This window comes from Dermacentor silvarum, chromosome 8, assembly GCF_013339745.2.
Source record: "Dermacentor silvarum isolate Dsil-2018 chromosome 8, BIME_Dsil_1.4, whole genome shotgun sequence".
In the NCBI taxonomy this organism is placed as follows: Eukaryota; Metazoa; Arthropoda; class Arachnida; order Ixodida; family Ixodidae; genus Dermacentor; species Dermacentor silvarum.
In genome coordinates, this window is record NC_051161.1 from 42793923 (window position 1) to 42808639 (window position 14717).

Here is a 14717-nt window from a genome sequence, read left to right on the forward strand (position 1 = left end):
ACATTAAGTTAAGCGCGAAGCATATGACCACACGAACAAGTTTCCCGTTCGTCCCCTGTTTTCTTTGTACGTGTGGTCGTTTGCTTCGAGCTAAACTTACTGTAAAAGTTCGAGCTCGTCAATCGGCGACGAAATATCTATTCGCTCTTTCACTGCCGTCGTATTGAGCGGGAACTTCGTTCGCCGAGCACCTGTTCACCAGAAAGCGCAAAAATGCTGTTTGCCATCTCAGACTGACAGACTCCACACATATACGATGCTGCGGGACGTAAACAAACAATCCCAAAGACTTCCACTCTATAAGATCACTTTATTAATTCGAGGGACACAGCGCAGAAGTACATTAGTACACAGATAAAAAAAAGAAAAGCACAACTGCACACTCACGTCACTATTAATTCACATTTTCTCCAGAAATACACCTGTTGGGGTATCGACAACAGTTATTTGTCTCGTACCTCTCTCCGTTTATCTTCCGCATGTGTGTGTTTTGTTGAGTTGTACAAGGTGTTCACTCGTTCACCGTTCATATCGGTCTACGCAGTACCTACATAAAGTAAATGATTAACATGCTTGGGGCATATAAACATCTACTGCGTAACGCAATTCTTTGGCCACGTTGGTTTACACATTTCCGCCAACACGCTTGCCGAACGCTCAAGGCCCTTTTTTTTTTTTTTGCCATGTTCATATATCCTGGCACAAATGCATTGCAGCTAGACCGGCCGCTGTGAGACGCCACGTATTTGGACGTGAAAGTGATGCAATGCACCAGTTCACGCCGAGTTTACGCTGTCTCATATATACTCAAGTTTGGCAAAGCTTATTCTCGTTGGTGTGCTCTAGTCGTGGTCTTGCGATGAAGTTTTCAGTTCAATAATGTGATGTGGTATTTTACAGTGGACAGATACTCAAGAAGATGCACTCATACTTTCGCAAGAAGGTAGACGTAGCCGGAGACAAGGAAGTATCCACACACATGTGCGCTCAGCTACTACCACATCGAGAAAGAAAAAAAGATTAGAGAAAAACTGTATAGATAGAAAAGCGATGACAATACAATTAACATAAAATCAACGTTTCAGTCTCAGTAAAAAAAAAAAAGGAAAAAAAAAGTGAGGTATCATGACCCCACTGCATGGATTGCTGCAATAGACATGAACTTTCTGGCTAACAAGAAAAAAAAAAGTATAGCGCAGTTACCCGCTTCACGACGGTTTACTGCTTTAAACTTTTTTTTGATCACGTTTAGTTAGCACTCACAGGATCTGGGCTTGACTCATCCTTGGGTATGGGCTGTACTTACAAGTATTTTCATATCTGCAATAAATAAGCATGTTGGAACTTGTCCGTAACTGCAGGCTACATACTTCAGTGCGGAGGATGCACAAGTGCGCGATTTAATCTTTTTTTTTTTTTGCTGACTGTTGATATATTTGCGTAGCTAATCACACCTCGCTGACAGTCTCTGTCGCGTCTTGCTTTTTTATTTCGATGTAGCGTTAAAATAGGCATAAACGTAGCATCACTATACATTAAAATTGTTTCTCAGGTCAACCTATTCACGTGCCTAGAGTTGAGCTAGCGGTTTCTATAGCTTGAAACGGTACTCGACGGAAGCAAGAATTGGAGCGTAAGAGCTCTTGCAGCATGTGTTAATTTGTGTCATTTAACCAAAAATAAAAAAATTCTGGACATCAGTGTTTCTTAAATACTTCAGCAGCACCAACGCACAAGCATTCTCGTACAGACGCTCACACACACACGAAAATATACTAGTTCATTTTTTAAAACTTACCTGTCTTACATATGTGACAAGTCTAAGCACGGAAGTTCAGCTTTCCCTGTACAAGACAGCAGGATTATGTGTTCACAAAGTCTATATCAGGGCACATTAAAGTCAAGCGCGCTGTGAACACTAATGACGTGTCGTTGCAGCAAAACACATAAAAAAAAAGTTTTCAAAAACGCCGCTTGCTCAAGTGGGCTCGGCTATAGAGAATGCCAGAAAACGAAACTACACAAGAAACACAGTATACTGGAGTCCTAACAATCGTGTTTACAGGAAGAGGCGTGTACAAATGTTGAGGTACACAACGATCTATGACTCGCATGCTTCTCACCAATGCATTTACTTCCGACGTTTCCCATTCACTTGCGTTTCATGCCTTTTTGCGAGACACTCGTATACAACCGTTCGCAGTTGCTATAATCAGCGTACGCGCGAAGCCAGTGCACGAGTGACCGGATACGACGTCAGGCCGCGTATTGGAACCACTGTGGAGCTTACAGCCTACAGCAAATGTTTTCGGAACACGGAAATTGCGCAAAACATTTTCTCGCATATCCTCAACCCAGCCTATAGAATTCAGGGTTGCTTAGGGAAGCACTCGACACACCTTTCGATTTCAGGCCGGCCGTGCCGCCGCCAACACACATTTCTGGATCTCGCGCTCCGAAAACATTGGCGCTCAGGGGTATGTTCGCCCGAAACCGTACCGTTGAAGAGTCCTATATAGAGTCAATGCCGCGAGCTTTGAAGTGCCTGGCGTGTTCCTGAAGCCCTATAACAGAGCCAGGGGACAAGGTCTCGTCACTTTCGGTGTGGTTTGTGAAGTCTGTAGACGAATACTCACGAGTTTAACTTCAAATGTGAATTAGCGTCTGGAACTGTCGCTATTAGCGGGCGCGCGATTCTCCAAGAGTTTGGATGCTGCTCCAAGAATTGTTCTCAGGCAGTCGTTGTCGCAGCTGAGGCAGTTGCGAGATGGCTTCTTGTTTCATTCACGACTTCTTACCTTTCGACCTGCACCTTTCCGTTCTCGTAGAAGTGTGGGAAACTTCACGAGCACTGCTAAACTCAACGTCTGAGAATCGGTAATTTCAGTACTCGTCGTCACAAGTCACCACGGGGCTATAGCTTATAGTTTACAGTTGGGATGATGCCGCCGCGCATTGCAAATATAGCGAAAAAAAAAAAAATACTGGAAAGCAGAGCTAAAGCGCTTGTATAGCAGTTCTATACATTGTTCATTCTTATAATTAGGCATCCCCTACTATGTATTAACTGAGACTAAAGCACAGATGAGTCTCTTTTCGCGAGTAGGGGTTCCCTTTACGCTAGTGACATGCTGCAGTGAGGTTGTTGCCATTCTGATCACATTAAATTAAAATACGCTGTTCTTTCCCCCTCTTTTGTTCTTTGAACAGACTCAGGTGGAACATTCAATCTTGTTCATCGCTTTTATGTACAGCGAATCACGGCTCAGAAATCAAACATCTTCAGATCCCCCTTCACATACCTATGAATCCAAAAGCAACCCAAACTTGAAAAATTCGCCTCATTTTCCCAGACTCATTTACTAACAGGAACAGCAGTCAACACATACACAATTCAACATTCTCTAAGTTCTCGCTTTTTTTTTGTCGTTTCCGTATTCCTTTTTTCTAAGACGCCTAGTTAACGCTTTATAAAGGTATATTTTAGGCCGTTACTTCCACAATATCATTGCTGCCAGCGGCTTCCGTCACTACGGGCCAATCCAACGGGAAGTGGATTGCGAGCGAGCGCCGTTCCTCTTGCTTGCGTACTGAAATTCATTTTCCATGTTACTTTGCAGCACTGAAAAACCGACAAAACACGAATATGCCGTGCGAATGGGCAGTCGGTACAAGTTCCTATTTCCACGCCTCATTTTCTTTTAGTTCTGAGGCATGGTGGCCCGACAGCGCGCACGGGGAAACTCGCGGTTTGCAGTTTCTGCAACACAACAATCAACACACTTGGGGGCGGGGCGAGGAAGAAATCAAGACATACGCGGGACCACAATCGAGCATAGTGCTGAGTCAGCGAAGCGGATTGCGGTCGAACGGCGAGAAATTGCCAAGCACGTCAAAGGGAGACTCGCGGTCGACACCACACATGACACAGCGATTGTATTGCCGCTGCCGACGTATGCACAAGTCAACGCCGAAGCTGCTGCCGTCACGCTGCCATCAGGACAGGGCCGTCTTTTTTGCTGAATCAGCGTCTGCTGCGAGATGGCGAAGCATGTCGAAGGAGACTCGCGGCATGATGCGACGCATGACGCAGCGGTTTTTTTTTTTTCGCCGCTACCGATGCGCACGTCGATGACGAAGCTGCTGCTGTCATCGCTGCTACCATGACTGGGCCTCTTCTTGCTAAGTCAGCGCCGTGGCTTGCGAGTAACCTGTACGAAATAGCCAAGTATATCGAAAGCGGCTCGCCGCCTGAGAGCGCGCATGACGCAGTGATTCCTTCGCTTCTGCCGATGAGCACGTCGACGCCGAAGCTATACTGTTGTCACGCTGCTACAAGGACAGAGCCGTCTTCTTCTGCTTTCAGATTAGGGCCGCAGGAAGGTGTGCTTTTTTTTTCATTTTTTTTTCTTTTACTCCATGATCTCGTTTTGACGGGACCGAGAAGTGATGACAGAAGCAGAAGACAAGACACCAATGCGCAAATCAGTTGCTGGACAGAAGCACACAACACATTTGCAAGGCAGTCGGTACGTATCACGTGGCGGCTTATACTACTAGAAGAACATGTTACTCTTGTTGATGGCGCTGCTTCGTGCAGGAAGGCCCCGAATAATACCCTTGTTAAGCAGGTATCCTTAACCGCGGTTACCGCAAACCGCCGTCATTCACTGATACAGTTCTTCTCGTGCCGCCCAGTTCCTCTTCTTTTCGAGCTCAGTGGTTTCCCACTCGCCGACACGCCAGTTATATTTCGTCACCACCGACGACGGCGCGACGAGCGTCTTCGGAAGCTCCTCACAGCTGGAAGTTGTGCATGGACGTGGAGTACTCGGAGCGGTAGTTTGGAGCGGCGTTTTGACCGCCCTTGGAGCGCGTCGTCCGGTGCGAGTACTCCGAGAACCTGTCTGCGTCGTGCTGCGCCGGCGCCAGTCCTCCACCCGGCTGCGGCATCAGCATCACGGGCTGCAGGTTCATGGACTTGCGCGACGCCGTCGACTGGTTGTCCGCCATGAAGGCACTGTTCACCTCTCCTGCATCGGAGGACACAGACAGACAAGAAAACGCTGATGAAGCGACTCAGCACTGTTGCTGCAGGGCCGGTATTTTGTAGCGATGCCTTCTGCCTTATTCTATACTAGTCTTATCATCCATCGCTCACGGCCGGCTGATCCCGTTGATAACGTGAGCGGACCGTCGCTCTGCCCACTGACCAAGCGCGAAAAGGCATCAGCATCGGAAAGGCATCGCTACAAAATACCGGCCCAGGTGAGCGGCAAACTGATTCTGAATTGAGAAAGGCTTTAAGGAAGACAGGATAGGGTGGTGATGGCTAATTTTTGCCCAGGTTTGTTATAAGCCCGATGATTGGGATGGCGAATTCGGTGAACTGGAGGAACGAGAAGAGGGAAAGACAGGAAGGTTAGCCGGTGATGGCATGAACCATTGTAGTGATTATAGCTTATCCATGATAGCAGCGTGCGGTGGACTGTAACGCAGAAAGACAGCTTCTCCCGGAATTTTTTTCTTTCTGTGCTGTTGTTCACTGCGCGCTGCTATTGTTCATGACTAGGGTGGAAAATGTAGCAGAAGAAGATGAAAGAAAAAGGTGGTTATATAGATAAGCACGCCGAACACAACGCTGCGACAAGCGCGGATAATAAGTCTAGTCTCTTGAGCGCGATCACAATTTTCGGAAAGCATGATTTTCAATAGGAACGTCGTCTTTCCTGACATTATAGTGAATGCGCAGTGTTCATGGTATGTAGGATGCATCAAGCACACCTACCCGCATGCTGTAAGCAACGTTTGGCAGTCTGTAATCATGTATTAACTAATCACTGACGAAAGCATGACCAGGCGCACGCAAATCGTGGGCAAACTGTTATAGCCACGGAAAACTGCTTAGCGTTTGGGCGTGCACCCATCGTTGTTGAAAAATAGCTGCCGGAAATCAATTTGTCGATTCCTGTTGTCTATGTTCGCGGGAACTGTCATAACACGAAGGAAATGTGACCTGATCAAAGCGACACAAGATGAAGAGGCTTGGATGGCGTGTGCGCTTATTTATAAAGCTTCGCTTAGCTGTTCATGATCTTTGTGATTATGTCTCGGCTGCAGATTTTCACCCACGTTTCATACGCGCCATGCGTTCGGTTTGACTGATGTTTAATTTTTTACGGGTCAGATGAAAAATTTGTTATACTTTTCCACGTACACGCTCGACGGCCGCTTTCTTCCTGATGTGTTCTTTTGTTTTTTTCCTTCACCCATAATATCTCGTCACGCATTTCCTGTCAGTCTTTTGTCAAGCCAACCTTCCTGTCATACACGAGAGCTCCGCGAACGTCGTCGGCTGTAAGGCACGAACACGAGCGCGTCAAAGGCCACACTCATGGGAGACAAAGGGCGCGTTGAAATGAGAGATATATACGAGTTGGGTTCGACGATACAAATAGCACGGCGAGTTCATTCTGGATCCGAACAATGGGTCATTCGAGGATGTCTCCCGCCCCTGCGTTTATGGGGCAGGTCGCTTCCCGGCCCCGTAAGCATTTCAATGAGCCAGAAATAACAGCTTATGCCGGCGTCGCCGCACCTCGCCTGTGTAACTGGTAGGTGCGAAACGGAACCTGCGAAGACATTTATTCATCGCAGTACTTCGATGCCGGTTCTTCTAGAGACGGTTTCATTGGTGCCGCTACTCGTAACGAAAGCTTTGTGTACAAGTGTAATGGAGGTGATAACGTGATGTGACGCTGCGCTTAAGTTTGAGCACGGAATTGAGTCTTTGTCCAATGTTTCGAAGCTACGCCACGGGTAACAGAACATTTCGCCGCCTTTTGTCTTTCTTCGCTTCATTCAAAGAGGAAATAAGGAAGTAAGAGCATGCCGCCAGGCTGCGCAGGAAGACTCCAAGGTGTAGCACACCTGGTGCTTCGAACAATTTACAGGGACTGAGGTCGTAGGTTTGACCCCCAGTTAGTTCTAATGGGGAAAGTATGGAAAAAATAATTAGAAAGAAACAGAAAAAAAAATGAAGCACCTGTGTACTCAGATGTAGATGCGTGTTAAAGATCAGCACACTACAACTTCTGTCCCGCACTCTAAACTAAGCTCCGGAGCGGAAGAGCCGATGGAATGTTGTGTAGGTATCTGGTTCAGCAGAATTAAGAAAAAACATAAGAAAACTATACATTTTGCATGTAAAAAGAAAGCAAAATTCTGCTTATTCTGCTTGTCGATTTCAAGCTATTTTCGGGATAATCTGCGCGCCAGAAATCCGGACGGCGATCGAATGAGGGCAGCACAAACGTGGAACTCATGCCGAACCCTTTTCTGCGCTGCGGGCTGTTTCACAGGAACCGAAATAACCATTTATTTATTATAAATGTGACAAGAGCAATCGCTAGGGGCGGTAATTTCTGAATGAATCGAACGCTTCAATGCGCACGTTCGTGCCTTCGCACAAAGAACCTGTGTACGCATTAACTTCTCCAGTTTTCTATTTCAGTGTGTGGTCGTTTCACCAAGCTGGCCCCTTCTTGGATTTTTTTTTTCTTTTTGGAGGCGCACTGCACTGAGTGTGTGCTTATCTGCGGTGACCGGTCATTTCTCAACTGCTTGGTCTTAAGATGCAGAAAGTTAATTGCATCTGGCGAAGAACGCTACGTGCAGTAAAAAACTGAACGTTCAGTCAAAAACGGTCAATAAGCTTCTCAAATCGAAATAGAAAGAAATGACAAGGTTCGAACAATGCATACGAATATATATAGTAAGTCCTGCGGAAGCATAGCAAGCGAGAACCAACCGTTGGCGCCGAGAACTAAACAAAACACAAGCGTTGAACGGCCGTCGTCTTCTCTGGGTCGCCGGGGAAACGCTTCGCTTCACAGGGGTTTCGGTGCATCGCAAGGAATTCTCAGCGTTTTTTCTTTTTTTCTGTCGTTCTTTTTTGTTTTCTTTTTACAGGCAAATGAGTTAGGGCAGCGAAGCGTTTCCCCTCGCCGTTGGCGACATGCTGCCCTCGATCTGTTTTGGACCTTTCTTACAAGTGTCGCCGCGAGTAAAGATCGGCGATTGACACCGATAGCTAGATGTGTGTGCGTGCGCGCGTGTGTGTGCCTGCGCGTGCGTAGCCCACGTGCAAGCTTAGCGTTAGTGCACTCAAATAAAAACGTGGCGAAGACAAGCGACTGATCTGTAACTAAGATAAAACACGAATGTCTACATTCGGACCTACAACGCGCAGAAGCAATAGGGTAGCGCTTGCGCATTGCAGGTCCTCTATTACTTGCTTGCACGCACTTAGGCTTGAGCCTGCGCACTGTCCACCCACTACGTTATTTCGCACGCAAGTCCTTTCTGTGCGTTGTATTACAGAGAGAGCGAGAGAGAGACCAGGAAGTAGAAGAGGAAAGAAAGACAGGGTGGCTAACCAAATGAACATCCAATTGGCTACCCTGCACCTGGGGAAGAGAAGTGATGGGAAAGATGGGGGGTAAGAACTTCAATAATATTGGCTGGCGGGCTAGCTGGTGATGCATTCTTCGTAGCGGTGTTACACCACATATACACGCAGAAAAAAAAAGGATAAGCACGACAGAGTGCTGCTACGAAGAGTGGGAGGAAGCGCAGATGTGAAAGAGAGAGAGACACAGAAGAAAGGGAAAGGCAGGGAGGTTAACCAGATGGGAAGATCCGGTTTGCTACCCCACGCTGGGAAGAGAGAGGGGAGGGGTGAAGATTTAACTGTACGCCCATGCACAGTGAAACGCATAACACAGTTCCCAGTCTGTCTTCGAAGAAAAGAGAAAGAGGAAAAAATCCGTGCCTTTAAAGTCGCTCTAGCTAACGTCATTTGGGACAAGGATCCAACAACTCTGTACCCCATGAATGTGCGGTTTCCGAGCGTGTCCAGCGCGGTGGATAGCGCTGTTTCCACGTTGAAACAAGATCTCTCGATAGGATGAGCAATGGTCTCTCTGACCGTACAAAACTAGAGAGAGAGAGAGAGAGAGAGAAGAGAGGAAAGGCAGAGAGGTTAATCAGACGTACGTCCGCTTTGCTATCCTGCACTGGGGCAAGGAGCTATATGGATGAAAAGAGTGAGGAGCAAGAGAGCACAGTTTCGCGCACTAGTTGTCTAACGTAGGTAATAAGGTTAATTATCCCATAGCGAATACGCTGTAGCATTCATGTACCCTTGTAGACGGATCCGTTGGAGATGTACTGGTCGGGCAGCAGTTTGACGTATCGCGTGCCCAGCACGAAGGCGAGCGCCGCCAGGACGACGCAGTCGGCGACGCCGATGACGGCGAGGATGTAGGCCCAGCGGATGCCGCACTGGCCCGGGTCGTAGTCGCCGGCCTCGGGCCCGCACACGTCTCGCACCACGGACACGTCCCAGCCGGCCGGGAATGTCAACACGCCGATCACCATGCACACAGCTGCGGCACAGAAAAGAGAGAACACTGTTTATAATATCTGCACCGTGTAAAAAAAAAAAGAAAAAAAAAGCAGTCGCTGGTGCAGTATCAGAAATTCATTGTACCCGAGATACCACACATTAAATATGACGCGGCACATTCATACACCAAATTCGTTCGCAGGACCTACACGAGGACGCAGAGTAAAAGGGTCTCCTGAGTGTATATGGCTTATGCCTTTGCCAAGAGATGTGCAGCCAAGTAATGCGTGATGTGTGCTCGAGCCAAATTTTCGGGAACTGCATTCGGAACCATCTTCAGGACTTGGATAACATTTTAGCGCCAACCGAGAAGAGCGAAGAGGAGAGGTAGGCAACACGATGCGCCACGTTATCCAACTTCGTCTGCCATGACGTCCAACACGAAGCAGCATTTTCAGGAAGCTTCAATGCGATATGATTCTCTGAAATTCTATCTATTGCCATGCCGACGTTGCAATGCGCAGCCCAACGATATGGCCTCTATGGGGACGACATTGTTCCCGTCAAGTTGCAAAACCAGAGCACGTGACAAGCACAAGGGAAGAGCGTCTATTTCATTTCGAGCGCATTTTCTTGTTTCTTTTTCGATTCACTCACACGATATAAAGGATATGGAGGCGGCTAACAACGGTCCCGGCTACTCCCTGTCTCATTAACAAAAATGTGTATACACTCCTTCAAACTTACACACATAGTTCGTGCAGAAAAACGAGTCTACTCCATGCAGTGAATGCATGCACGCCGACAGCAGAAGCGTGTAACACGGTTACACGCTATACACCACAACAAGATTACCAAGTAGCACTCAGACCACCGGGTGACGGGCTCACATCTTGTATAAATGCCGTGGCCATACTGACCTCTTTAAACCACTCGCGATATGAGGCAACTAATTTGCCTACAGAAAACTAACAAAGGAGACACTTAAAAATGAAAGACAATTAAACCACCGCAGTAGAGCAATCTCGCTAGCTTGTGAGACTGCGAACCAGCCCACGCTGTCGCAGCGCTGTAAATTCATTACGGCCGACAGAGCGCGTTAATAACCACGTTCAGAGCTCAATCATCATTAGGTAATAACTTACAGCCGGCGTTCTTGTTTAACGCATGTCCATTAAAGGCGGATCAGCTCGCTGCGCAGTGAACCGGACAAATCCCGCGGCGATTATTATCGACGCTCCGCTGCGCATAATGAAGCCTCCTGCATGGCGCCGGCAGTAGACGCTCCCGGAAAGAGATCAGGTGCGCCTGCGCTTCCTCAATTCCGCTTGCGCAGTGGGATTAGAAGCAGGCGCGCGTGCAACAACTTTGCGGTTAACGAGCTTCCTGCTAGCTGACATGTCCGTTTGTAGTTCGCCCGGATGGTGCTCCTCTATATTTAAACCGTAGGGCGCGCAGAAAGAGCGAGAAAGGGAGACATTTAGAGTTCGTTAGGACGTCGCCGGACTGTCGCGTGCGACATGTTATATTGTCGGCTGACGCCGCGGGGGCCATATATTATTCGAGACGGGAAATGAACGGAGACTCTGCTTCCTCTTCACACGGACGCTCTTGAGCTGTTTGTGGCGGGCATAGTTTAGCCGATCTTCTTATTTGCTCGGCTTAACTCGCTCCTGTTTTTCAGTGTGTAACCTGCGGACTAGCAAACAAACACGAAAGCCGCGGCGTTCTACCATATTATAAGCGTCGACTTAAGTCGATGTTTGCCGTGGATAACAACACACCTCTTAGTATACAAGTACAAAGTACCAGAACTACGAAAGTTCCTTAGTGAACACATGGCTTGATAAGTCAATGACAACCAGTCTGCCATAACGTATTACGAAGTGGTGTCTTGCGCGTTGTGTTCTCCGGACCGTGATCAGAATGAGATGTGCGTTTGGGTCTTCCATAGTAGCAGGAGCAGGCAAGTAGCTTTATTAACTGGTGTGGTTTTACGCCGTAAAGCAACACCTGGAGTATACAGCAAGCTGGTACCCAAGCGATGTGTCCATGACAGACTGCTAATATGCCAGCTATGACATCGTTTGTTCCCATATACAAACCCGTGTGGCGTACGAAGAGCCCTGCAAATACGGTTCCAGATTTTGTTTACGTATACCCGTATACCGCATAAACTTCCGGCACGGACATTGAAAAAAAAAGAAAAAAAAAAGGCTCTGGTATTGCCAAAGCCAGGCCATGCGCAGTGTATCGCTTCCGCCATCCATGTCTTGCAAAGCAGAAGTGCACGTCTTGCTTTAGACAACACGATCGAATGCACGAAAACAATTGGAACTCCACTAAATACAAAATACCGTCTCGACAGAGGAGCATCCGCTATTCTCCCGACGCGGAAATACAAAGACAAGACTGATCTGATTGCGGTCGTGTGGAGCCTGCAGCTCCCTAATCACTCGCATTGAAGATAAAAAAAAAAATAAGAATAGCGAATGGATTACCCGCATGCGACGCGGTACCGCAGATATTGCGCTCCGTCGCAGGCGAACGGGAAAAGCGGATCTCGTGTCGGAGAGGGTTACGCTCTTCGCACGCGATCCAACGGTGCACTCGCGAGTAGCGCGATGCCAGCGGACGTGCTCCGACCGCGCCTTTTTCCAGGAGATCCATCATCGAAGCGGCGGATTTTTTCACCCTCTTTCTGGGCTCCTCTGAAGGCTCCTTCCTCCTTCCTCTCGAATGTCAGCCAGGAAATGGATCTTGGACTGCTTCGCGCAGCGCTAGCGTGTGTGCGCTTGTCAACCGGAAATTGATGAATGTTTGGCGTTGGCGAGCCACATCGCGACACCTTTTTCAAAAAGGCCTGAATACACCGGACGCCGGCAAAGACCTCGAAAGCGCCGCTAAGTTGACAGCTATAGTGCTTTCGTGGAGGGTTTCACCGCGGTAAGAGTTAACTGCAGTTAGGATGATTAGCAAACTAAAAGGGGCGCGTTTATAATACAAAGGAGAGACCTCATATGCAGATTAACTTCGAAGGCGGATCTAAGCGTTATTCGTCACGCTTACGCGAGCGCAGAGTCGCGCCCACCACCTCGAGACGCGTGGTTAGCTTGAATTGCGCCACGTTCGAGATTGATCATCGTGAACGGGATAGCTATAGGCGATGCTTCTGTGCAGTTTTCTGCTTGCAGTCACGCGACAGTTGTTTCAGCTCGGCGGAGCCTTGTTACTTTTCTGTAATGCCGCCCGTATTTAGTTCTTGCCTCGATCAATTAAACTGCGCCAGACAACCGGTGCAAGTTACAAGGAAGTTCAATGAACGCGAACCGTTCATTGCCTTCGCTCCCAGGACGTGTGTAGTGAGGAAGCGACCTCTTTACAAGGTTTTATGTGCAAGGTGACGGAGAGCATTTAATTAGTGTGTTTTTCTGTGGCATTACAACCATAAACTTTTATGCGGGCTACGATCAGAATAACAATGAAAAAATTTGAACGTTCTGTGGCAAAAGGAGATGCCGGTCATTTTACGACTGCCGGTGACTACAATAGTGCTATTCTTTTGCAGGAGCTATGGGTGTTGTGATGTTTTATTCATAAACACCAGTTTCTCTGCCTTTCTCGCATCTATCGTAAATCCGCGATAGTTCTTCTCCTAGTCTTGACGCGGAAGTATCATCGCGGAGGGATGACAACAGTAAAAGAAAAGAAAACTAAACTTTACAAATTTAGCGCTAGGAAAATGATGTCGAAGGGGGGCTGCTCGCAGAGATGCTAAAAGCGCTCCTTCTATACGGCACCGCGTCGTAACCGGAAGTGGTCACGTCCGTTTCTTAGGACGAGTGCCAGTTTCAAAACTCGAGAAAGCAAAAAACAGCGTAATATATCCGCGCCTGCGGAAAAACCAGAAGTGAGAAAGATCTTTCCTCAAGACACCACACCACGTATGAAGGACCACCAAGCCGAGAACAAAACAGGAAAAAAAAAAAGAAAGAAAGAAAGAAAGGTTCCGCGCCCCTGATCTTTGTTAAGATTTTCTGCGCAAAGTAACCCAGAGCGGGATAACGACAAAGGAGTACAAACGAATTTTAAAGCAGAAAAAGGAAGCATATCGGAAGCGACTCGTCTTTCCGGTTTATCACCCCTTGTTGGGGCTTTCAAACACACGTTATATATATATATATATATATATATATATATATATATATATATAATGAGAGAGAGAGAGGAGTTACCAAGTATACGCATATTGTAGATATAGCAGATCGTCGGTGGCGTCACCCTCGCGTCCAAACTTGGAGGAAACCGGCGAGTATATGCTCTGGCGGTCGTGTACCTCGTTAGTGATGACAAGCCCTTCCACTCTCGGAAGACGACTTGTACGAGTCGGTAGTTGCGTATACCTGCTCCGGCGTGGCGCACTGAGCAGTGATAGCCCGTGTAGTGGGAAAAAAAGTGTGTCTGTTTGTTTTCGTTTGTTCGTTTCATCCTCTGTCGTATCTTTTTTTTTTCTTTTCGAGCGCTGTACTCTTTGCGGCGGCGTCAGTTACGAGGCACAAGAATAAACTTTCCACCAGCGGTGAACGACGGTGACAGCTCGCCTCCGGCGCGGAGAACGCGGCGAAGAGTTTGCTTCGCTTGTCACTGTCTGGCGGCGAAAGCGCGTACAGTGTACGCGCGACGGGACGAAGCTCGTCTCCGTCTGTGGGAACGAAGGCGTCTCCTCGGAATAGAAGCGACGTACACGTGCGTACATCCGTCGTCTGCCGTGCATACGTTTCTGTGTACGCTTGGGTCTGCGAAAACGGACTTGAGGGATGGCGAGCCAGCTGAACAGAAAGCAACAGAAACGCTCATTTCATTTTGCTTCCCGCCTACACCACGTGAAGCGAGAGCTCGTGTCCGGGCTGTAGACACCCTTGTATTTCGTCACTGCGCGTGCATTTGCCCCATTGTTTGCGTTGCAGAGTAGTCGAGACGATGTGTATGTACTTTGGACTGCTGTAATCGGGTGAGAAATGGCTTGTAGCGCGACGCCCTTAACAGCGCGTTGGGCGTGCAATATTTCGGAGGGCTTGTACACGTAGTATACTCTGGCAGTGAGACGCAATCTCTGAAGGTCGCGCTGTGCATTTTCATCGCGCCTCGTGCATCGAGATGCGTGACGGCACATACAAAAATGGGGAGATGCACCGCAAGCGCGTGACGCGCAAGGAAAGTACTTCAAGCTTTTCAGAAAGCTGCATGCCTTAACGAGACCCTGTGATGGTGCATGGTACGTGCTTTGAGTACTAATGTCGTTGACTCA

General features: G+C 48.0%; 1 protein-coding gene across 1 annotated transcript in view; it reads right to left on the minus strand.

Moving 5' to 3' along the window:
- Positions 1-290: 290 nt before the first annotated feature.
- LOC119461093 (LHFPL tetraspan subfamily member 3 protein) overlaps positions 291-14717 on the minus strand; it is a 129966-nt gene continuing 115539 nt past the window's right edge. Inside the window, exons 2-3 of the mRNA XM_037722276.2 lie at positions 9204-9449; positions 291-5033 (exon numbers count right to left, since the gene is read on the minus strand). Of these exons, the coding sequence (XP_037578204.1) occupies positions 4798-5033; positions 9204-9449 (482 nt within the window). The 3' untranslated portion in view covers positions 291-4797. The remainder of the gene's footprint in view (positions 5034-9203; positions 9450-14717) is intronic.